At 51.2% G+C, this 24833-nt stretch overlaps 1 protein-coding gene across 7 annotated transcripts in view; it reads left to right on the forward strand.

The window, feature by feature from the left end:
- OSBPL3 (oxysterol binding protein like 3) overlaps nt 1–24833 on the forward strand; it is a 126297-nt gene that overhangs the window by 90811 nt on the left and 10653 nt on the right. For all 7 annotated transcript variants that reach the window (XM_031940578.1, XM_031940577.1, XM_031940576.1 and 4 more), the window contains 7 exons: nt 6790–6924; nt 8123–8216; nt 9830–10080; nt 14858–14995; nt 17512–17575; nt 22204–22282; nt 23906–24050. In XM_031940578.1, the coding sequence (XP_031796438.1) occupies nt 6790–6924; nt 8123–8216; nt 9830–10080; nt 14858–14995; nt 17512–17575; nt 22204–22282; nt 23906–24050 (906 nt within the window). The remainder of the gene's footprint in view (nt 1–6789; nt 6925–8122; nt 8217–9829; nt 10081–14857; nt 14996–17511; nt 17576–22203; nt 22283–23905; nt 24051–24833) is intronic.

A 24833-nucleotide genomic window follows, 5' to 3' on the forward strand; every position in this document is an offset into this window, starting at 1 on the left:
AAAATGATGAGATCTTCTCCCTGCTCCTCTAAGATGAGGAGAATGTCTCCAGATGGGTGCATTCCCCAAAATTAGCCGAGGGAAGGGGCAAATAAGGTAAAGGGTTTTATTTTTAGCCATTTGTTGTTTATCTAAGCCGGAGCAGATTGGTTTAACGCGACATGCATGGCGTTGTGCATTTCCAATCCAGGGAGCCATGTTTGCAGTGGAGTGGAAGCTCCCAAGTGGCTGCTGATGAATCTGCATGTTTCTGCTTCATTTCTTCCTTGGTGCATGTGCCCAAGAGCTGCTCGGAAATCTCTTGTCTCTGTTGCTGCCTCAAAATAAACTAAACAGAAGCAACCAAGGGGGCTTTCCCCCATTTCACTCCATAATGTGATTCCTGATTTCTGGGATTTGAATTTTTGTTTCCTTGTTTCATTCCCTTCCTCCTTCCCTCCCTCCCTTTCTCCCTCCCTCCCTTTCTCCCTCTCTTCCTTCCTTCCTTCCTTTCCCCCTCTCTCCCTCCCTCTTCCCTTCCTTTCCCCCTCTTTCCCTACCCCTCCCTCCTTTTCTCTCTTCCTCCCTCCCTTTCCCCCTTCCTTCTTCCCTCCCTTTCTCCCTTCTTCCCTCCTTTCCTTCCTTCTTCCCTCCCTCCTTCCCTTTCTTCCTTCCTTCCCTTCTTTTCTTTTTTTCTTCTTCTTCCCTTTGTTAAAGGTGTCTAATTTAATTTTCCTGTGTGTGCAAATCATTTCCCTGTGCCGCTTCCTATCTGGATTGTAGTCGTTATTTAAGCTTTCAAGGCCAACCATTCTGTTACTGATCGGTGCCTCTCTTCTCTCCCCGGGATCAGTCTGGGATATGTCCTAATGGACGCACCCACCATTGTAAGAGCTCCCTTGCTGCCCGAGTAGATGCCTCTGGGGTTTTAATTTGTGAGATGTGGACTTTTATATTGTGCCCCAATTTAAAAATGGAAGCGACCTGTTCTAGGTGGGGCTATGGCAAGTTTGGAGGCAAAAAACCCTGAGTTCTAATCCAGCCTCAGGCACTAGCAAGTCACTTCTGTTTGCCTCAGATCCTTTGTAAAATGGGAATAACAACAGCACAACAATCCCAAGATTGTTGTGAGCATCAAATGGGATAACGGGAGATAACAAATGCCGGACAAATGTTAGCTACCATCATCATTCTTAAATTTCCCTGAAAAATGGCCTAAATCTCAGTCTTGGATCCAGTGGATTCCACTGGGTCTGAAGATCTTGCTGGAGGTTGGGTCTCAGCCTTAAAGCCCAGGGGTTGCCGCAGACAGAGGGGGAGAAGGACCAGACCCGCCTCTGGTGGACAGGATCAATTCTTAAGCAGCTGGGGACAAAATGTTGCCATTATCAGCCGTCAGAGAAACTTGAGTTAAGCAGATAGATCAGAGCCAAGACTTGCATTTCTTAGTGAAATATTAGCTAAGAGACCCAGCTGAATGTGGAAATGAAAAAACCAAAACCTGAACCCTGATAGCCTGAAGGGGGGGAGGGAGGGGGGGTGCAGAGCTGATGGGGCTCAGAGGCAGGAGGCCTGAGCTGTGGGCACCAGAAAGCTGGGCTCGCGCCTCGGGTCCATCCGCCAGGTGCCCAGGCCGGACCACCCCCTCCAAGGCTGTGTCCCAGACGCTTCTCGGGCAGCTCCAGCGCACTGGGCTGAGGCGCTGCAGACTCTGAGAAATGAATTAGCCCATGCCCTTCCTCCTGGGGTTCGGGTGGGGGGAGGATATAGCCTGAACAGTAGCACAAGGACAGTGGAGGCAGGAGAGCCCTCGAGACTTTGGGTGCAGAGGGAGGATATAGCCTGAACAGTAGCACAAGGACAGTGGAGGCAGGAGAGCCCTCGAGACTTTGGGTGCAGAGGGTCAGAGGCAGCTTCCCAGGAGGGAGGGAGCCCTGGGCCAAGCCCTGGGATGGAGGTGAGGAGTACTCTGCAGTGTTTGTGAGAGGGGACCGGCCTGGAGCCGGGGTCAGGAAGGGAAGGAGCAGAGATGAGGCTGGGAAGGAGCCGGACAACCTCAGTTTCCTCCTTTGTAAAATGGGGCGATGGTACTCCCAGATACTGTGGTAAGGATCCAATAGCTCTTCTGTAGACGGTGCTTTCTCACAGTAAAAGTCCTGAGCACTAGGGATTTCCTGGAGATCTGTAAGGAGAGGCAGAGAAGCAGGCAGGGGAAGCAGAGAATCCACGGCCTCATTGCCTTTGGTTCCATGTTCTCATCAAAGATCTGCCTTTATTGAGGCATTTTTGTGGCTTTATTTTCGCCCCAGTAGAAGAACCGGGGCGGCTGGTGGTGCAGTGGACAGAACACTGTGCTTAGAAACAGGAAACCCCCGTTCAAACCTGGCCTCAGACACTCCTTGCTGGGTGATCTGTGTCACCTCACGCTGTTTGCCTCAGTTTCCCCATCTGCAAAATGAGTTGGAGAAGGAAATGCTGACCCTCTGCCAAGGAAACCCCCAGAGGGTCCCAGAGAGTGGGACGCAGCTGAGCCACCGGGTTTTGTCCGACTTCCTCTTGTTTTCTCCGATTCCTTTCCTCTGTGGGAAGAGTCTCTTGTTGACCCTCCCGGGCCATTCTGGGAAGTCGGCACCAACAGCAGGTCTCGAGCACCCCAGGAACTGCCTTTGTTTCCGTGGAGCTCCCGAGTTAAGGGAGCACTTCCCTTAGGACATCCCTGAGAAGGCCCGGTTGTGCTCACAGGGACTAGAGTGAAGTCGTGGGGAGAAGGCCCCAGAGGCTGGCTGAGCTTCGCAGCAATGATCCAGCATTTATTAAGCACCCACTGTGTACCAGGAACTATACTAAGAGCCATGGACAGAGCGCTCTGTCTTTGAGGAGCTTACCTGGACACACAGGTTCATACAAGTGAAGGAAAAGCACTCGGGATCAGAGGAGGGAAGCTCCCGAGGGGACAGTACAGGTTGGCGACCTAGAGTGTTATGGTCTAGTCTTCCAATCACAAAGAGGCAAATTAACTTGCCCAGGGTCACATGGCCAGACTATGTCAGAACTGGACTTGAACCCAGACCTTCCTGGCTTGGAGACCTCCAGCCCATGACGCCACGACTCCTCACTCTGTAAAAACCCTACAAGGTGATTTGGTTGAGAATAAATAGTTGGAAGGTTCAGGAAAGCTCCTGAGAGGAGTTTAGCTGGACGGTCAGGATGATCTGAATTCAAATTCTGCCTCAGACAATGACTAGCTATGTGACCCTGGGCAAGTTAATTAAGCCTCTGCCTCAGTTTACCCTCCGTAAAACGGAGATGACAATAGCATCTACCTTCCAGGAAATAAACCAATGTAATATTTGCAAAGCACTTTGCAAACCTTAAAGCATTCTACCAACTATTATTGTTATTATTCCAATAATAAAAGTATAGATGCAATCATTTTTATTATTGTTGAAATTTGCTATAGATAATAAAAATATTTTTTTATTAAGCTTTCCTTTAAAGGAAGTAAGGGAGTCCAACAGGCAGAAACTGTAAGAAAAAAACTCAAAATTATAGCTCTGCATAGTGAAACCTGGGGTGCCGCAGGAGACCATTGGAAGCTGCTGCCCTGGAAGATGGAGGGGCCTCCTGACTCTGGGATTCTCCCCTTTTCTCAGTTGTGGAAACTGAGACAGAGATGCTGATGTGCAATGGGGACACACCGGGGCCCCTTCTTCCCACATCCGGCAAAAGAAGGCTTTTGTAGGTCCTCTTGTTCCTGGTTTCATTACTTTATTTGAGCAGTAGCAAGGGGACCAGCCGCCTTCAGAGGATAAACAGTGAGTCATGAACATGTTGATTTGTAACAATTAGGGATTTGAACACAGAGTCCAAACTGCCCCAGTCATGGGGTCCTGATGACATATCCCCCAGTCACACGGCTCTGAAAAGCATTTGTAGTTTTGAGGGCTTGAGCTTTTGAGAGCCATGAAGGCCATAGTCCAGCCCCCTCCCTCCACAAATGGAGAAGAAAGACCTCTCCCAGCATCTGTGATTGGCCCGACATTGCCCAGCCCTACAGCTGGTTATCCGCCTTGGGCCCACTGGCAACAGACCCTGCTTTCTTCCTTTGCACCATGTTGCCACCAGAGGCAGATCCGCCTTGCGCTTGTCCCAATTAACTTTACTCTTCATCTTGGGCAGGCGTCCTTCCCCAGCAAAGTCTCTTTGGAGTCGGCCCAGCTGTGATTTTTCTATTTATTCACCTCCCTTTTCAGGATCTGGTTACGCTTGATGTGCGTCCAGTTTCTTGCCACAGGTGCTGATTTATCAGTGAGTTCAGCTGACTTCGCCAGCAATGAAAATGTCATTGTTTACCCCCCAGGAAACTCGGCAGCTGCCTCTTGGAGGCCTATGTGGGAATTTGGCCCCAAGTTTCTTTTAAGTGATTCATAGGCTTGACACAGAAGAGGACAGATGGCGGCCAGTTGGCTTGACAGATAAAATTTGTCTTCAAAACTCCCAGAGCCCCATCTCCTGCAAGCTCCAGATAGCCGAAGTTCCTAATTTTATAATTTGCTATACTTTCCATGCCCTGTTCTAACCTGTCCCATCCCACTTTCCTTTCTGGCTTTTTTTCTTTTCTTCCTTCATTTTATTGTTCTCTCTGTCTTTCCCCTCTCTTCCCTTCTTTTCTCTTTTTTTCCTTTTTCTTCTCTTTCTTTTTTCTTTCCCCCATCTTTCTCCCTTCTTTTTTTCCCTCCCCCCCTTTTCTCCTCCCTTTTTTTCTTTATCCTTCTCTCCTACATAGTGTATGAATTATGAGGTGCCACCTTGGAAATAATAATAGTGCCTTGAGTTGGATGAGTAAATTCTCATTAATAGCTTCATTGGCTCTCTTCCTTCTGCCAGTGTAGATGATGACCCTTCTGTGACTCTGTGATCTTTCAAAGTTGCTGTAGATGAGAAATGCATCTACTTTTAGTCAACTTGCTAATAACTCCCTTGGAATCATTGGATCCTAGATTGGAATGAGATTGTAGAGACCATTTAGTCTAAATTCCCCCATTTCAAAGTAGGAAAACCGAGGCTCAACAAGCTCAGGTGACTGGCTGAAGATCACACAGGCAGTAAGCATCCGAGATCGGATTTGGATTCAGGTTCTCTGACTGCCACTGTGTCTCATTGGGCCAGGTTCACTGGTCTTCAGAATACAGACACATAGTCAGTCACCAAGTCCATCCTCAAGGTCTTCCCAGCCAGCGTGTGTTCTTGAATCATTTCAGTCCTGTCTGACGCTTCATGACCCCATTTGGGGTTTTCTTGGTAGAGATTCTGGAGTAGTTCGCCATTTCCTTCTCCATCTCATTTTATAGATGAGGAAGCTGAGGCAAACAGACTAAGTGACTTGCTCAGGATCACATAGCTAGTCAGTGTCTGAAATAAAATTTAAACTCATATCTTCTTGCCTTTAGGCTCAGTGCTGGCCACCCAGCTTCCTAGCTTGGTAGATCCTACCAAAGCTGGTGCTCTACTGGTACAGTCTTTGAGAACTCAAGGTCATCCACGCAACAAAGATGCCCAAGCAGATTTTCATTCTTTTACTCCATGTTAATAATTTAAATAATTAAAAACACATCCTCAGACCTTTGTTTTATGGGTCTGTGGAATGTGGCCCAACCACTTCAACTCTTTCTTTTCTTGGTTGCCTCCATTTTCCCGAGGGCCAACGCAGGATGTAGGATTAGCTCTGCGAGGGATAGGGAGCGAGTTTGTGTGGACACCGTGATGGATTGTGGCTTAGTGCTTTTGGACGGCACCGGGTAGATCATTGGTTCCTAAGTAACTGAATTGGCCCTGGCCTTTTCCCAGAGAGTAAGAGGAGGATTTTGTATGTTAGAACCTTGGCCGGCGAGTTTGAGACCGTCTTTGAGGAAGCATGGATTCCTGGCTGATTGCCCTGAACTCTGCCTTTTTCTGAGGCCGATAAAAGAAATTTGAGGGAGGAAAGGGGTCAGTACATGTGATGAATTTCTTCGTCCTGCCAGAACTTGGGTTCCTTACTAGCTGCCTCTCTCTGTTGGAGACATGCTGCTTTTCCCCAGGAGAAGGAAATATTCTGAACCCCATGCCCAAGTAGGATTTAGAAAGCCGTTGTTTGTCCTTTATTCTCAGAGATAATGATGACATCAGGGAGGGGATGTCATGACGTGCAAGGTCACTAGTCTCACTTTGCTCCAGAACCATTGGGTCTAGCTACAAGATAGAGTGAATGATAAAAGAAGGGATCGCTCAGGAGTGCCCAGTGTGGGGTAATTAGATTGTCAGGGGGCAGGAAAAGATGGGGAAGGGAGTGTGGGGAATATTTGGTAATGACTACATTATCCTATTAAAATTACTGTTGTTATTTCTCATGGGCATAGACGTGGTAAATTCTTGGGTGTGCTTCTTTAATGTTAACTGGGGGTACAGGAAGGTTTGGAGGTGGCTGAGGCTAGAAGGAAATAGAAAAGACGGGAAATCCATTTCAGAGAAAGGTGTTTCTCCCCCTTGAACAAAGGAGAAAAAATGTCTCTGTTGGCAGAATATCCCCATGGCTTGAAACGTGAATGGTGACGTGTTTCTGTAAGTGGCCCGTCTCCATCCCAGGGAGCCTTGCTTCCCATTTTGTTCGCTAAATGTACGGTCCCGCTCATCTTTGGACCTCGTTCCTGCTCTGTATCACAATCTAATCACAGGTGCCCCGGGACTGATTTTTTAAAAGATTCTTCTTTGCCTCTTTCCTTCAGAGTCTCTGGAAACCCTTTCCCAACACCTTTGTTTTGTTTTAAACAGGACATCTCTGGAGAAGAAAGCAGAGCGCTCGTTCACCAGCTCTCCAATGAAAGTCGGCTCTCCATCACAGACTCTCTTTCAGAGTTTTTTGATGCCCAGGAAGTCTTACTGTCTCCAAGCTCCTCAGAAAATGAGGTTTGAGCTTTATTTATAGTATTTTGTACATTGCTTTAGTGATGTCACTGCAACCACAAGTAGTAGTAGTAATAATAACGCCACCAGCTGGCAGCCGTGTAGTGCTATCAGATTTGCAAACTACTTTTCCGTTTGTGTTATTTCACTGGATCCACAAAGTGAAATCCCGTGCGCTCAGTGATGACTTCCCTGAGTATGTGTGGCCAGTACTAGGATGCTTAGAGTAGGCTGGGAATGGAAATATATCTGTCTGGTTGCTTTTTGATTCTCCCCCCAATTAAGCAGTTCCTCTTTGAACCCCTTATTGCTTCGGACAAGATGGCCTTTCCCCTTCCCCATAGTGGCCTTTCCCCTTCCCTGTGGCCTAGAGGTTCCCGAGTCACCAGTTGGGGCACCATGGCAGCCCCTCCCTCCAAGTCAGGTCTTTCTGCCGGCTCTGAGGCCGGAGGTGAGCACGGCCCAGGCGGGCCCTGCAGGGCGATACTTGGGCTCACGACACGGGGGACTCGTTCGTTTCCATCGAATGTTTTCATCGTACGCAAACCTTTAGCGCAGTGAAAGGGCCGGGCCGAGCCAGAGCCCGGGCCCAGTGGGATTTAACCCGAGTTTCCTTGAGACGCGCAGTCCCCTGAGCTGCTGATAATTGCTTTGCCAGGTCCCATCCTGCCTCGGGGAGGATCCTCCCTCTAGCTATGTCTCTGAGAACCAACGGATGCTGCTCAGAGAGCTTGTTGTCTTACATGGGAAAGGCATCCTCCTGGCCAGCTCGCTCGTGGTATCGATTTCCAGAAATCCTGCTCTCGTAGATAATAAACTGTAGCCTTCAATCTGGCAGGTTTTTTCCCTAACTAATTCAGAAAGAATGAGGGCTTATTGTGATCAATATTCCAAATGGGGCTTAATCATAATAATGATGATATCATGGGTTTGTTTGATGCTTTTTCTGATAATGAGCCATAACATTTAAGAATGAATATTGCTTGATTCCAGTAAATGGCTAAAAGGCTTTGAATGCCTTTTTCATTAGATTGGAGGAGCTAAAAAAAAATAGTACGATCACAAAGCACAAAACAAGACCCGTGCCCCCTGACTCTGGCGGCATCTGGGAAAGTGCTCCTCGCGGCTCTTTGTCCAGCTTCCCTGGGATGTGGCCCTGGAATCCTGGGCTTAATGAAGGTGCTTCTCTCTCCTCCTCCAGGCTTCTGATGACGACTCCTACGTCAGTGACGTAAGTGATAACGCCTCCATGGATAACCTCAGCAATGATCTGGAGAATGAGAGACAGACTTTGGGTAGGACGAAAACATTTTTTCTTGTCTGGAAGGGAGCGGCAGCACTTATTGAGCACTGGCTGTGTACAGGGGTGGTGCTGGGTCCTGGGAAGCCTCCATCGGGAGGGGACGTCCTTTAGAACAGGAATCACTTTTGTCTTTAAGTCAGGGTTTTATGCATAGTTGGTGCCTAATAAATGCTTGTTGGATTAGCCACAGAAGTGTGCACGTCAGGAGGGCACCGAGACCTGGAGTAGAATGGAATGGAGAATCTAGTGGTCTGTTCTGCCTGTAGTGTGGGAGGTAGGAGAGCCCCCAGGACCTGGTGGGTGGCCCCAAATGGCTGCTCAGAGTTAGCTTTCTTCCCCTACTGAGAATCAGAGTGCTCACGCTCAGGGCCTGCAAACGCCCCTCTGGCCTAAATTGGATTAAAATGAAATTGGGCGATGTTTACCAAAATAAGTGAAAATAGAAGGCACCAAAGTCAATCTGTGGTTTTCTGAGCCTGTGAGCTTCCGCTCCTATTGGACTTCGACAGCCCTGCTGCAGACATTCATTGCCATGGGCCGCTGAATCCACCTTCTCCATCCTCCTGGCTCTCTGTGGTCACTGGCCACGGCGCAGGACAGTCAGTCCCTGAGGAGAGAAAATGAGGCTCGCCCAAAGTAGGACAGAGAGGAGTGGGCGTGAGTGGGAGCAGCCAGGGAGAGTGTGCTCAGAAAGAATGGCTGATGGTCCGCCATGGGTTCCACCGGTGCCTTTGTGCGAGCAAGGGAGAGCATGGAGGGGCCGTTAGCATGTTGGGTGGACTCATGGGGGAAGCTTATGGGAAAACAGGAATGAGTCACCCAGACTGGGGACCAAAACGGTCACTAGCAGGGGCCCCCCATCTATGAGATCAGAGGATCCGGGAGGATAGGAGATCCTGATCCAGAGGATCCTGGAGGATGGGAGATCTGATTCAGAGGATCCTGGAGGATAGGAGACCTGATCCAGAGGATCACAGGATCCTGGAGGACAGGAGATCCTGATCCAGAGGATCCTGGAGAATAGGTGATCTGATCCAGAGGATCACAGGATCCTGGAGAATAGGAGATCCTGATCCAGAGGATCCTGGAGGATGGGAGATCTGATTCAGAGGATCCTGGAGGATAGGAGACCTGATCCAGAGGATCATAGGATGCTGGAGCTAAACCTGAAAGAACTCAGATAGCTATTGAATCCCAGCCCCATCTTGCACATAATAAGGAAACTGAGGCTCAGAGAAGCCAAATGTCATAGCAAGTGTCCAGGAAGTGTCTAGAGGTGGGACTGAGACCCAGAGCTTCTTGCTCCCAAATTCAGAGCCCCATCCACTGTCCCAAGTGCCTCTCCATTCTGTTGGAACATTAAAGCAACATGCACAGCGAGCTCCCAGGGTCCTTGGGGGCGGGTGCAGGGGAGAAAGTTCTGAAAGTCCTAGACACCTCCTGGCAGTTCTGCTGGGCACTTTCACTCTTACGATGCAGGACCGTATATTCAGACGTGACTGACATCAAGACATGAACAAGGTCATTTTTAAAGTTAGAATTAAACTTTAACGAGAGAAAGAGGGAGAGAAATAGCTGAAGTGGGGTCCCTTCTGTCCCCTCCAGGCCCCATTCTCGAGAGCGGCCCCGGGGGCCAGACCAAGCGGCGCTCCTGCTTGCCAGCCCCCTGCCCCAACACCAGCAACATCAGCCTCTGGAACATTCTAAGGAACAACATCGGGAAGGACCTGTCCAAGGTGGCCATGCCTGTGGAGCTCAACGAGCCTCTGAACACGCTGCAGCGGCTCTGTGAGGAGCTCGAGTACAGCGAGCTGCTGGACCAGGCGGCGCGGACCGCGGACCCCCTGGAGAGGATGGTGAGGTGCTGGGGCAGAGACCCCTGGAGGGGATGGGGAAGGGCTGGGGCTGGGGCAGAGACTGAGTCACAGCAGATGTCTGCAGGGGGAAGTGGAACTCAAGGTTTAGCAGCCTTGTCCACTGAACTGAGCTTACACACTCATCCACGCTCACCCCCATGTTCTCTACCCAAAAGGCACAGAAAGTGTGTGTGAGTAAGTGTGAGTATGTGTGAGTGAGTGACCAGACTAAGGACCAGTCCTAAGTAAACCTTTAGGAAGTTCGTTCCTTCCTTCCTTCCTTCCTTCCTTCCTTCCTTCCTTCCTTCCTTTCCTTTCCTTTCCTTTCCTTTCCTTTCCTTTCCTTTCCTTTCTTCCTTCCTTCCTTCCTCCCTCCCTCCCTCCTTCCCTTCCTCCCTTCCTCCCTCCCTCTCTCCACCTAGCTGACCCCAATCTCCAATTCTTTATAGAAACTCTTTGAGAGTCTGTGGGGTCCAATGGAAGAAGTGCTGGACTTCACCCTGAGCTTGAGTTCTAGGACTTTGGGGCGGACCTTGGATCGCTGTTGGAAAGCAGTCTCTTCCCACAGCCCCAGAAAAGCCTCTGTAAGGACAGAGCAAGTGAAGGCTCGCCCCCCAGGAAGGTCCCAGAGGATGCTGGGAGTGTCCTGCTGCAGAGGCAGGGTCTCCCAAGCAGACACTGGTGATTGGGGAAGGTCACCTTGCTCGAACAGCCCGAGGGCCTGCGTCCCAGCAGAGCCCGCCATTCGGGTGGAGGGGTCTCCTCTGGGCTTCCTTGAGGGGCCTCCTTCACCATCAGCTGGAGGGCCTCTGAGGAAAGCTGTTCCCTGTCAGCAACCACACATATGTGAGCACACACTCAGGCTTTACAGTTAAAGTCTGCTTTCCTTTCTTTAAACTTGCTTACATTTGGGGGGAAATAGCTGACGGCCCAGCACCAAGTGAATTCCCATCAGCCAATGAGGGCTGCCGCGTGCTTGGTACCTATCCTGGGCTGGCCCGTTTCTTTTAGAGCAAGCTGAGGGCTGGCAGGAGGCTGCCCTCCAGACCCAGGCGACCTTGGGGAAACCTTTCAGTACTAGCTGTAAAGTTCAGGCCTTCCCAGGACAGGGCGACGTCTATGGACAGGCTAGTCTGTCCTTGGCACAGAGAAAGACCGTTCTGGGGACTCACCCCAGGGAGTCACTGGTACAATGGGGGGGGGGAGGGTGCTGCATTTGGACTCCGAGTGCCCAGGTTCTAGCTCTGCCATCCCTTCCTGTTGTGACCTCTGTGGGCCAAGTCGCTCATCCCTCCTTTTCTCCTTTGTAACATGGGAAGACTGACAGGATGAAGCGGCCCTGTGGCCATGACCACTGATGGTCCGCAGGATGGCAAGGTACCGCCGCATGGGCACCTTCCTGCAGTTTCCCTCGCTAGTGAGTAGTCCTGAGGTCCTCCTGAAAGGTCCCCACCAGCCCTGACTCTGAGCCACAAACCCTTGGTCCTTTTCCTTGGAGAAGATCTTGCCCGTTTCATGCTAGGAAAGCTCAGCCCTCCTCCATCCTAGGAAGAACTGGGATGGCCTCCAAGTGCTTGGCTGTTTCCCCTCCCAGTGCTTTTCTCTTTTTCTTGTTTTACCCAGAAAAGCAAAAACTTTTGAAGGCCCATGCTCCCCCCAGTGGCCGGTTCACGCCTTTTCAGCTCATTTTGAGAAGGTCAGGGAGCCCCAGAGGCGCATCCTCTGGGCGATGATGAATGTTACAGGGCCGGCTCTGTCAGAAAGAGTCTCTGAGGTCTGAGCGCAGCTGCTAACGACTCCACTGGCAGCTGACATTTTGGGGTCGTTTTGCGTTTTGTTTCTCCCATGAAGCCGCTCCTGCTTTTTTGTTCTCTTGTTTCAAGACTGGGAAACCCGGGGATCTGGATTCTTCATTAACAAGTACAAGATGGTTCAATTGAATCAGCATTTATTAAGCCCCTAGTCCATACAGAGTCCTGTGCTACTTGCAGTAGACACAAAGACAAATAGAAACAGATAAATAAAAATAACAGCCTCAAACCTCAAGCTTACATTCTCATGGGAGAGGCGATATGTCTGCATATAACTGTATGGGGAAAAGACGTGATAAATGGGGGAAACTGGGAAAGGCCTTTGGGGAGGTGACTCTTAGGCTGAGATGTGAAGGGATCCAGAAGTTCCAGGAGATAAAAGGGGGGGAGGGAGAGTGTTTTAGGGACGGGAAATGAACAGTGCACAGCAGCAGGGATCGGATGTTGTGTGGACGGAAGCAGCCCCTCGGCCAATGTGACTGGAGTGCCAAATGTGTGTGAGGGGGAAGATAGTGAAATGAGTTAGGGAGGACAGGTTGGAAGCCGAAGGAGAGTTACAGGAAGTGTTGGAAGATGAGTCTGTGGTCTCTGAAGGGGCCTGGGAGTGTAGGAATGCCCTCAAAAGAAACACCTAGCTTAACGACCCCAGAAAAAGACATTCCTTTTTTTATTGATTGATTGATTAAATTCTATTGAATGATAAGGTTTGGGGCACTGAGGGAACTGGAAAAGAAATGCACGGTTTAGAAATCATCTAGTTTTTTAAACAAAGCTTTAGACCTAGTCATACAAGGTAATAAGAATGAATGAATGAATGATTTTTAGGTTAATATCTCAATTAGTCTTTGCATGATTTATAGACAACAATTGATTTTTTTCAGGGATTTCTAATTCAGTTTTTGTCAGCCTACTCCTTTTCTTTTTCTTTTATACTTTTTTCTTTTTCAAAATCATGCAATGCAAACATAGTTTTCAGCATCCATCCTTGCAAAACCCTGTGTTCCAAATTTTTCTCCCCCTCACCCCACCTCCCTGCTCCCCTAGACAGTGAATAATCCAATACAGGTTAAATATGTACAATTCTTCTAAACATATTTCCACATTTATCATGTTGCCCCAAAAAAATATCAGATTAAAGGAGGGAAAAATGAGAAAGAAAAAAAGCAAGCAAGCAAGCAAACAACAAAGGTGAAAACACTCCACTGTGATCATCCACATTCAGTCCGCATATCTCTCTCTCTGGTAGCGGGTGGCTCTTTCCATCCCAAGTCTAGTGGAATTGTCCCAAATCGTCCGTCACGTAACTGATCATCATATAATCTTGTTGTTGCTGTATACAATGTTCTCTTGGTCCCACTCGCTTCCCTTAGCATCAGGTTAAGTCTCTCCAGGTCTCTCCTGCTGATCGTTTCCTACAGAACAATCATATTCCATACATTCACACACCAGAACTTACTTGGCCGCTCCCCGGCTGATGGGCCCACTGAGTCTCTAGTTCCTTGCCACCCCAAAAAGTAGTTTACTTCTTTTCTCCCCAAGTCAGCCCCCCATAGTAAGGAGTGCTCTGGACTAGATGTCCAAAAGATCTTGAGCAATTCATGTAAATTGTGACTCGTAACAATACCTGATGTTTGTACAGTTTTTGAAAGTTTGCCGGGCTCTTTGAGCAACAGTCCCATAAGCCTCCCCAGATGGCCCGTGAGTTCTGTACTCTGGCCTTACTAATGGCCTGTGACTAATCAAGCTGGGGAACCTCAGAGTGCCTAGAAATCACAGCATTATTATTATTTCTACCTCTTTAGCCCCGTCCCTGAGCACAGATAGGAAAGGAAAAAAGAGCTAAAACATAAACCATCTGATGTGACTAAAGGAAAATGGCTTTAATGGATTTTTGTCTGCTGAATTGAGAGTGTTTGAGTCTGATTTGGCTCCTGATGTTTAGTTTTCTGCACTTGCTAAGGTAGGGAGACATTTAACGTGGCCATTAACAACCTCATCCATCTTCCTCACAATGAAAACAAATCATTTTCCTGGCCCTGTTGTGGCCCTCCTGCTCTCGGAGATTTTCAGCAGCTTCCTAGTACTTTAAGTTGGCCCAGGAATTCCCTCCCTATCTCACCCTGCTCCCCCAACTTCCTAACCTTATTTCACATGACTCTCCTCTGACCCCTGACCTGTGGGCTGTTCCCCAAAGTCAGAGCATCCCTGCCCATTTCTGGGCATTTCTATAACGCCCTCTTCATCTAGATTCTTCGTTAACTCCTTTCCTCCTTAAAGCTTTAGTTCAGATGTCACAGTCACAGACCTTTCCTAACCCGCCCAGTTGTTCGCTCGTCTCCTCCACTCACTCCCCTGCCCGTCTTCATGCTGGGCTGTGTCCCCCTCCCTGAGAGAAGCCCGTCAGACCAGGGGTCAGAGAACCATGATGTGCAGCGAGGAGGGCCCTTCATAGCCTCCTAGTCCAGCCTCCCTCGCTTCCCAGAAGGATGATCTGCATCAAACACGGCCTTCGAACTCGGGCCCTCCATGCAAGGTCTGTGCGCTCTCGCAGCCCACACGGCCGCTCAGGGTCAGGCGCGCCTGAGACACTCACTGGCCACAGCACGTAATCTCTGCCTCTGTCTCCTCACTGTCACAATGAAGCGGTGGGTCCGAGGGTGGCTCTGTCCCCAGCACTCGGCCTAGAACTTGGGCCTTATCCGCAGAAGGGCTGGAGAAGGCTTGTTCTCAGTGATAGCCAGCACTGGCCCGGTGCTCAGAGGACTGCAAACATCTCGTCTTCTTCCTGGGATGAAGGTGTTATTGTCCCTATTTTACAGGCCAGAAAACGAGGCCGAGAGTGGCTAAGGTGCTCTCCTGGGTCCCCAAGGGCCCAGGCTGGGATTCGAGTTCGGGTTTTCCTTTGCCCGGGCCCGGCTACGAAGCTCACTGGCGAATTGACCGTGCTCCTTTCTGCCCGTCCCCAGGTATACGTGGCGGCTTTTGCGGTGTCTGCCTATGCGTCCAGCTACTTCCGCGCGGGGAGCAAGCCCTTCAACCCAGTGCTCGGAGAGACCTACGAATGCATCCACGAGGAAAAGGGCTTCCAGTTTTTCTCAGAGCAGGTAGGACCGCTGCTGGGGGCCCAGCCCTGAGGCCGGGCAGGCGGGAAGGGCCCATGGTGCGGGCACGCCTGCCTGGCCAGCATCCCTCTTCCCAGCTTTGAGGCGCTTTGGGACCACAGTGTCATACGCATGTTACAGAAGAGGGAACAGAGAAGTTGTACTCGGGGGCCTAAGCCTCTTCCTTTGGTCTCGGGCCATCCTGAGCAAACGGTCCCTTAAGCTCAGAAGAGACATGGCCGCTCAGCATAGATCAGGAGCTCGTTCCTGGCCTGTTTGTCTGGCAATGCATAATGTACTGAAGGTCAGAGTGGCAATGGGCACGGCCCCATGCCCAGGAGGGGGTGAATGTGACTCCTCCGGCCGCGGCACAAAGGGACCTGACTCCCAGCATCCCCTGCAGCAGCTCGGGAGCTCGAGGGAACTCAGAATTGCCCATTTTGGCTCCTTGGTGGGTCCTTTGAGCCACCCCCGTAGCTTACACTGCCAGGGGCCTCCAGAACTGTGCCCAGTGGGAACTGGCACTGGGGAAGGGACTTTGCTGCAGCCCCGAGGGAAGTTAGAGTGAGAGGAAATCCCGAGTCCTGTGGGTTTCCATCCTTTTGGGGTTCGACTGGATTTTTTTCAGAGGTTGCTAAAAAGAATAAGGGGCATTGAGTCGGATTCCGATAGGACTAGCATTTTAATAACCTCCTTAAAATGATGACTTGATTGGGTTGCCATGGCAGCGTGTGCGCCAAAACCTAAATCTGCCGCTAAAAATAGCCTTCCAGTTAGGTAGCCAGTCTGGCCGGGGTGACGAGAGACGAAAGCCACTCGCCTGGAGGGGGGGCCTGGAGACCGGGATCTGGACTCTGAGGTCAGCTGGGGGTCTCGAGATCCCCTTACCCACCTGGAAATCAGGCTGGTTCTCAGCAGCGAACCTGGGCCCTTAGGACCAAGAACTGGACCCCAAGCCAGCTGCCGAGTCTGGCCAGGACGCCCTGAGCCTTCCTACTCTGGTCCAGTCCCACGTCCCCCGTCTTAATTACGTTTCCCTTCATGGACTCTTCAGTCCGGCCAGAGGCTGTTCCCCGGTGGGGTCTCCCGGGCCTGGGACGGGCGCCCCCTCGGCCTCTCACATTCCTCGTCTGCTTTTTGAATTCCACGAGGAGCCTCAGGCTGTCGGGGCCCCTCCCCCCGGGTGACCTCTTAGGTCCTCTGTACCAGTGCAGGCTGCGGGCACCGACTCTGGCAGCAGCTGGGGAGGCCGACCCCAGAGCCAGCCCCCCACCCTGGACATTTCATCCTGGTGGGTTCTAACCAGAGCCCCTTCCCTCCTTCTTTCCTTTCATTGGAGAAAGGCGCTTGGTGGGGGGGGGGGCTTCTAGGGGGGGGGTGGCTTTGACAGTAAATTTAATAACCCACGGAAGTACGTGAGGCTGCTGGTGCTACGTCTGGCAGGGAGCAGATTCCCTTCTATCAGGGCCCCGGAGGGCGCGCTAGTGCTACTGACGGTGCTTAGAACAAGAATTGGAGCAGAATTTCATCCATTTCTGTTGTTTCCCCCCAGCCCCTTTTTAACCAGAGCCACGTCCCAGATCCCTAAAGATGCCCTGCGAGGTCAGAGGATTCAGGGGGCATGGCCCAGCCCCTGGCGGGCAGCGGGGACACTGCAGCTGTGGGGAGCTGGGGCCCCCCCAAATGTGCACATGCACCTGCTCAGAAACCCCCTCAGGAAAATGGAACACGGAATTGATCCTGGACAAAAGCTGGCCAGTGGTTTGTGGGCCGCCCCGCCTGGTGGTCACATTGTAGGGGAAACCCCCCCCGCCAGGAAAAGTCGTTGGAGGGGAGGTTTTCAGAACACAGGAGGAAGGGAGGGAAAGGGTGTTTACTCTGCGCTCCCTGCGCCGCCGGGTGCTGCGTCCCAAGCTAAGTGAGCGGCCACGTTACGTGGGACCTAAGAGAAGGAAAGGTTGAGGGGAGGTGAGCCACACGGCCGGATCTTCTTCTCATAGAGGTGGCGTCTCAGCCCGGCCTGCCAGGATGGTGCCGGGAGGTGCCCAGGGTGTGTGAGGAGAGAGAAAGGAAGGGGGAGAGACGGGCGAAGCCCCCCGAGGGCAGCCAGGGAGAAGCCCTTCTCGGTGACCAGCTGGGGAGATGCTTCGTTGGTGCCCATTCGCCGGCATCAGTAGTGCTCTGTCCCTCTGGAAGTTCCTTTGCTGTATTTTGTGTTTTGGAGAAGGAAATGACAAATGATTCAGTGTCTCTGCCAAGTCCGGGGGGCGTCCGGGGGCAGGGTCCCGAAGAGCTGAGCCCGGCTCTCGTACAGACGTGGTGCTTGCTTACCTGGACTCGTGGTCGTGCCGTCCTGCGGGGGCCCAGGGCCGGCCAGGGAGGGGCGTCCCAGGGGAAGGAGAGAAGGCTCAGGTGCAGAGCAGGAGGTCGTGGCTTTGCTCCGCTCCCTGAGCAGGACGGTCAGTGAGAAAGGGGGTGAAGGAAATGTGCCCTGACCGAATGTCTGCTCATCCCCGCAGGTCAGCCACCACCCGCCCATCTCAGCCTGTCATGCGGAGTCCCCAAACTTCGTCTTTTGGCAAGGTAAGTGCGGTGTGGGGGTCAGCACCTCGGTGCCCGAAAGTCCCCGTGCTCCCCCAGGGCCCCGGAGCACCCCAGGTGAGGGAGCAGGCCGCAGTCGTCTGAGGAGAGGATGCTCTGTGAAACCTCAGGCTCCGGAAGGGAGCCCAAGGCCTCTGGCTGCTCCCAGGAGGGATGGACTCCCCTCCTGAAGGACCAGTCAATCCCCAAGCAGAGCCCCTCGGGAGGCCAGCACCTGCAGCTCCTTGCACCTCCTTTATTTGGAGCTTCTGCCAAGCCCTGGAGCAGTGACCTGGGTGCTTCCAAGGGACCCCCTCCCCCTTCCAGCCTCTTCCCTGCCCCACCTCTGAGCTGCTGCCGAGCCCCAGAGCAGTGACCCGGGTGCAACCGGGGGACCCTTCCCTTTCCAGCCTCCTCTACTCTCCACCTCTGAGCTATTGCCGAGCCCTGGAGCAGTGACCCAGGTGCATCCGGGGGGACCCCTCTCCATCCCTGCCTCCTTCCTGCTCCACCTCTGAGCTGCTGGGTGGAACCTGGCCAGGCTCCCAGCCCAGGAGGGACGGGCCTCTGGCTGCTTCTGTCACTCAGGCCACGAGGACCGAGTGACCGAGCACCCAAGCCTTGCGTGGCTCCCATGTCCTGCGTCCAGAAGAGCTGTCCAGAGACCGCTCAGGAGCAGGAACAGTTTGCCATCTTCTCAGCGCGATCCATGAGCTTTTCTTCTCCCCCACCCCAGGCTGGGCCTGTTCCTGGACACACGGGCCTGCCCTCGAGGGGCTGCCATGTCCCTGGGGTGGGAGAGATTCTCCAGGAAGCCGGTCAGAGAGGATGTAAAATTGGGGGGACCAGTAGAGGCGCCCTGGGGCAGAAGAGTCCGAGTCCAGGAGTGTCTGAGGCAGGACTGATGTTGCCTTTGCCCCGAGTGCCCACAGGCCTGGCCCCCGTCTTCCGTCCCAAGGGCAACTTTGCTTCATTCCCAACTGGAACGGTCAGGAGCTCGACCGTGGAGTCAGCCTGGAAGTTCTTCTGTCTGATCTCCATCTGAGAACACGCTGGGAAATAAAAGAGGCCCCAAGACACAAGACAGACGGTATCCAGAAGCACCGTTTCCCCTCTGCATTGGCTCCGCCCTGGCCAACTCCAGTGCCTCCGTGTATCTGGCGGCCCAACGGGCTTGTTGTGGGAATCACAAAGTAACATTGTCAAGTGCTGAGCCCAGCGTCTGGCACATAGTAGGTGCTTTGGCTGGTTGAAGAAATCCCGGCGGGAGTCTAGAAGGCCCGAGTTCAAACCCCCCCCCAAACAATTAACTAGCTGCCTTCCTGGCCTTTCTGGGCAGGCCAGCTAATCTCTGTGCGCTTCCTTATCTGTAAAAGGAAGATAATAATGGCTTTGTAAACCTTGGAGGGTTTTGATTATTTATAATTGTTATTATTGCGTTCTCAGGCCAGGCAGAAAAGGCTTAATCCCTGTTGTGGGTGTTTGCCCCATAGCCTTCCTTTCTGCTGGCCAAACACCCTTGCTTCCTCTCACAGTACTGGGAGGCCTTGGGCCCCAGCCCCAGCCAGGCTCGTGCCCTTAGGGGAGCTGCTTCTGGGTAATCTCTCTCATAAAACATGGCCCATGGCCCCAGAACCGAGCCCAGAGTCCCGAGTTAGGATCCTCCCTCCTTGTGGACACAGATGAAGTCCAGGATCACACTGATCCCTCTGACCAATGGCGCATCTTGCTAAGACACTGACCCAGAAGTCCCCTCGCGTTTCACCCCATCCGGGAGCGGAGAGTCTGCACTGAGACAAGCCCCCATCTCCCGTCCAGCTTCAACTCCTCAAGGCTCAAAGTCCGCCACGGCTAAAGGGACTTCGTCACCTCCCGAGATCTCATGGTGTTCTCGATCCAGAGAAGGAATCTGGTCACGCAGCGATAAGCCCGACCCTGCCGCCTGCCCCTTCTCAGACTGACGTGTCTGCTGGGGGAACGGCTGCCTGCCTCGCCTTGCCTTGTCTAAGGGTCAGAGGCAGCCCCGAGGTCCCCTCCAGCTCCAGGAGCTTCTGCTGGAGACGGGAAGCAGCCGCAGGTGGGGAATCAGTCCCAAGCGCTCGTCATTCAGCTGCCGCGTGCCGGGCGCTGAGGATCCAAGGGGAGGGGAGCGTCCCTGCCTGCCAGGGGCTCCCGGTCTGAAGAAGGAAGACCCACAGTGAGGAGCGGACGAGACGTTGTCGCCGAGGGTCTGGATTTGCGATTGCAGGGCCTGGAACCTGTGGCTTTTATTCCACGGCATGCTCAGTATGAGGGATGCCTTGAGAGGAGAATGAACGTTCCCCAATTCCTCCTTCTCAAAGCCTTCACTAGCTCCCAGGTGGGAGAACGTACCCTTGAGAGCATCACAGATGGTCGAGCTGGGAAGGATCGTAGAGGCCATTCAGCCCAACACCCTCACTTTACAGAGGGGGAAACTGAGGCCCAGAGGTCCCTCAAGGAGGATTTGGAGCCAGAAAGACTCTTACTTTTCAGGGTGATGGTGAGTGCTCGGTAAAGCGTTCTACGCAGTCTCAGTATGCGTCAGAGGCGTAGCTGGGATCCTTTTTACTTTACAAAGGAACTTTACTTTTCTTAGACTTCCTCTGAGATTATTAGGTTTTTTCTTGACATCAAATCAGAGCCTTTTTAGTACCATAAAAGTGTTTTATGCTCACGCTCCTCGCCACCCATTATTTCAGGGGAGCAGGTCACGACCCCAAAATCAAACTGAGACTCAACTTCTATCGCTCACTGGTTAGTTCCGGCTCTGTCTACAAATTCAAGCTTAGAGAGCAGCTGTTGCCCCCGTGTTTACTAGCTGGCTTCCTGTTTAACCTGATTTCCCCTTCTGCCATCCATTCTCTGACGTGTAAATAATTACCTTCTGCTTCTGCTTTTCATAAAAAAATCCCTCATACCCTTCTGCTTACATTGAAACAGAACCTATATAAAAGCTGTAGAAACCTGCGTCCTGGGCTCACGGTTTTTATTTTAGTGATGTCTGTTTTCTGAGCAAAATAAACTGGGTTTCCCCCGTCTCTCCTCATGGTTAGTCTACCTAGAAGCCACACTCAGGAGGGGACCCCAGAGATCCAATCCTTCTGCTTTACAAAGTGAAGTGATTTTTCCCAAGGTCCCACAGAGAAAAAGGCAGAGCCAAGGTTCCAATGCACACCTTTCAGCTCTAAAGCAACACACAGTCCCCTTGTGCCGTGTTTCCTTCCTTCCTTTGGGTCCAGGGGCTTTGGTAAAGTGCCCAAGAGTCAGCTCTTCCCCTCTTTTTGGAAGTCTCCTTCCCTTTCCTTTCCACAAAAACCTCTGATCTTGTTGATGAAGGCAGCCAATCCCCCGTCTGCAATCCCTGTCACAGCCCAGGGAAGCCCGATGGCCAATGTCGGAGGGAGATCACACCCGGCTCTTCCTGGCGGCACGTTCAGCCCCCCTCACCTTCACTCCCAGCTCAGAGGATATGAAAAGGCCTCACAAGTGGGTGAACGACAGAGGCTGAATGTGTGAAAAATTGGGACCGACGAGACCCACGCAGCAGAGCTCTCCGTTACTTCCAAGCACACTAATAACAAGGATTGAGCTCCGGTCCTCAGGGACAAGCCTTGGTTTTAATGGATAAACAGCCCTGCTTTTTAGTTTGCAGATTGAGTGTTTGCCTTGAATAAAATGCTCCTGAAGTTGGGAAAAATTACTTAAGTGTCGTCCCCTGAGACTTCATTTGCAGGATCTTCATTTGCTGCAGCCTTTGTTTTTTTGGCCAGGCAAGTTTTCTGGTGGGACAACTGCCCTTCCCCAGTTAGTAGGAAAAGGCAGATTAATGAAGTCTCTGCCTCTGGGGGATGGAAGAGAAGAGAAAAAGCATTAAGCTTCCCCAAGGCCCGGGTGAGTGTAAGCAGTTGGCCGGAAAGGAATGAGGAAGGATTCGGGAACTGGAGCTCCGCCCCATCTGTCAAAGTCAGAGACTGTCAGAACTGGAAGGCCCCTCTGCTGCTGCGCCCAACAGAATGGACGCTCCTTGAGGGCAGGGACTGGTTCAGTTTTCTGTCTGTAAGAGGCCCTCCCCAATCTCAAAGCTCTGAGACTGACTCCTACCTATTTACCTCATGGAACTACCGGGTGTGCACATTGTTATTTGCATTTTGTCTCCCCCATCCATTTGCCTTCCTTTGTATCCCTGGCACTTCGTTGGTGTTTAATAAATGCTTGTTGACTTCCTAACCCTTAATGGAGCATCTAGAGTTTAGTAGGTGCTTAATAAATACTTACTGTGTTGAATTAAACAGAACTGAACTTAGTCAACCTTGTATCTACACAGCTGTCCTTCAGCATCTTGACAAGTTGTCCCTTATCTTGATCTTTCATCTCCAGTGTTGAGTATACAGTAGACTTTTAATAAATGCAGTATTTACAGTCCTGAAATGGAGGACCTGAGTTCAAATCTGGCCTCAGACACTTCCTGGCTGTGTGACCGTGGGCAAGTCATTTAGCCCCAATTGCCTCAGCAAAAAGTAAAATAAAATAAAATAAATGCAATGTTTGGTTGGTTGCCCCAGAGGAAGTCTCTGACCTTTAACTGACTGCTATTTGATGTTTTGTTTTAGATGTGAGATGGAAAAACAAATTCTGGGGCAAATCCATGGAAATTGTTCCCGTCGGCACGACGCACGTCACCCTTCCTGCGTAAGTTCTCTGCTGAGGCCTTATGGCTCCATTAAACCAAATGTGGTTGAGATTTAAGCAATTAGCTTTGAAGTTTCCATGTGTGACTTTGCGCATAAAATTAAATTGTGTGAGTATTTTGCTACACTAGGCAGTTGGCTCAGATGTTGTTCATTTTCTCCATGTCCAATTTTCTTTGCGGAGATCCCACTCTGGGTTCTAACCATCGTTTGCTCACCCCAGAATCCTCTCTCCTCGACACACAAAGCCCAGGGCGGCCTTGATGCAGATTTCCACCCCCTGGGAATGGGCTGCCCAAGTCAAATCTTCTCAATGTCAAAATGTCTTATTTGTAGGAAACTGATGTTCTCACAGGGCTTAGTGTCATTTCACATCATGACATGGTAGAGCTGGAAAGGCTGAGAGCTCACCTGTCTAACCTGCCATTTTCACACCTGAAGAAACCGAGGCTGGGAGGAGCAAGGAAGCTAGCATGTGCCAGACAAGGGAGCCAAGTGGTAAAGCGGGAGGTCCGATTGGACCTCAGGCACTTAGCTGAATGACCTTGTGGCGGGCACGCCAATTTTAGTTCCTCTGTTCCATGAAGGGGACTTTCCTCCCCGGAGCTCCCCGGCACTGAGGAAATCAGGGTTCCACACAGAACCAGTCACCTTTGAAGAGGTCACAGTTTCCTTGGGGAGTAGGATGTGTACCCACACCAGTGAAGGGCTGAACAGGAAAATCTGCAGAGGGAAAAGCCTTCTGGGATGTGACACCTAAGTTCTGCTTCGAAGAAAGCTTTTGCTAGTTAATTATAAACAATTAGAATTATTAATAATAAAATGATAGCTAGTATTTATATAGCATCGTTAAATTGACTTTACAGACATCTCATTTGAGCCTCACAATTATCCCCATTTTGCATATAGGGAAACTGAGGCTAAGAGGGGGTTGATGACCTGAACAAGGTCACACAGAGTAAGAAGTATCTAAGGCAGGATTTGAACTTGGGTCTTCTATTGTTGTTCAGTTGTATTCAGTCATGCCCCATTCTCCATGACACCATTTGGGGTTTTCTTGGCAAGGATAGTAGAAGGATTTGTCATTTCCTTCTTTAGCTCATTTTGCAGATGAGAAAACTGAGGCAAACAGAATAAAGTGACTGGCTCAGAGTCACACAGCTAATAAGTGTCTGAAGCTACATTTGAACTCAGGAAGAGGAGTCTTCCAGCGCTCTATCCATTGTGCCTCCTAGCTGCCCTAACTCTTCTAGCCACCTTTTATTTTATTTTTTATTTTTTTTTTATTAAAGCTTTTTATTTTCACAACACATGCAGGAATAATTTTTCAACATTAACATTCGCAAAACCTTGTGCTCCAATTTTCCCTCCCCTTAGCCACCTCCTATAATCAATCGACCACATGCCGGGCACTGGGCACACAGAGACAGATGTAGGAGAAGCTCGTGGAGCTTGTGTTTGGTTCTGAGCATACGTCCGGCTTTCTGTCGGTTTCTTCTTTGCTGGGGAAAGGAGGTCGGGGTGTGTTGGGGGGCCCATAGACAGGGTCATCCTGGTTATTATTGTTATTTGGCTGCCTTGGTCCCGGGAAGCCTTCCTCCTCCTCACCCTCATCTCCCCTCAGCTTTGGCGACCACTTCGAGTGGAACAAAGTGACTTCTTGCATTCACAACATCCTGAGTGGCCAGAGATGGATCGAACACTACGGGGAAATCATCATCAAGAACCTAAATGAAGATTCCTGCCACTGCAAAGTGAATTTTATCAAGGTACCCGGGAAGGGGGGAGGGGGCCAGGCTGGGACAGGGCAGAGGCTGCTCTCAGAGACAGAATGAGGCAGCCAGGTTTCCTTCTCCTGCTCCCTTTTCCCTTGTGTGGGATGCTTCTGCCTCCCCCAGGCTCCAGGGCACTAGTACTTCCTCCCCCTCTTCCCTTTCCAGATTTATTCTGAAGGGCTCATCCACAGCGAGGAGGAACAGGCTGATAACAGCTGGATTATTTTCCTTTTTGTCAGGGCTCAGCAACCTCGAAGGAGTGAAGCTGGGCCGGGGAACTTTGGGAAGACAACCCCAGGGAGGGAGGGAAAAGAGAGTGAGAGAAGGAGATAAGTCCCTCTTAGCAGCCTTAAAGAGCTCCCACAGTGATGTTTGGTGGGTTGGTCATGGCCTTACATGAGAATGAACGAATAGGATTGCAGCATCATAAAGAGTGGGCATTTAGGTCAGATCCGGCCTCTTCCCTCTGCACCACCTGCCTCCAAAAATCTGAGAAAGGCCTTAGCCCTGGGCTGCCTGTGAGTGGGACAGCAGCGAGTTACTCCCCACATCCGGCTTGAATTTCACCGAAGATATTTTCCTTCACTCTGAGAAGCCAATTTGTAGAACACCAGATTTCAGACTCCAAGAGGAAGATGGGACTCCAGGCATGGTGCCAGGAGCACTAACTGCTCAGTGACTGCGACTGGAGTCAATGCCTGCTAGCATCCTCCCACCTCCGTGAGCCTTAGTTTCCCCATGTATACACTGAGAATACGACTAGTACCATCTGCCTCT

Source organism: Sarcophilus harrisii, chromosome 5 (genome assembly GCF_902635505.1).
Source record: "Sarcophilus harrisii chromosome 5, mSarHar1.11, whole genome shotgun sequence".
In the NCBI taxonomy this organism is placed as follows: Eukaryota; Metazoa; Chordata; class Mammalia; order Dasyuromorphia; family Dasyuridae; genus Sarcophilus; species Sarcophilus harrisii.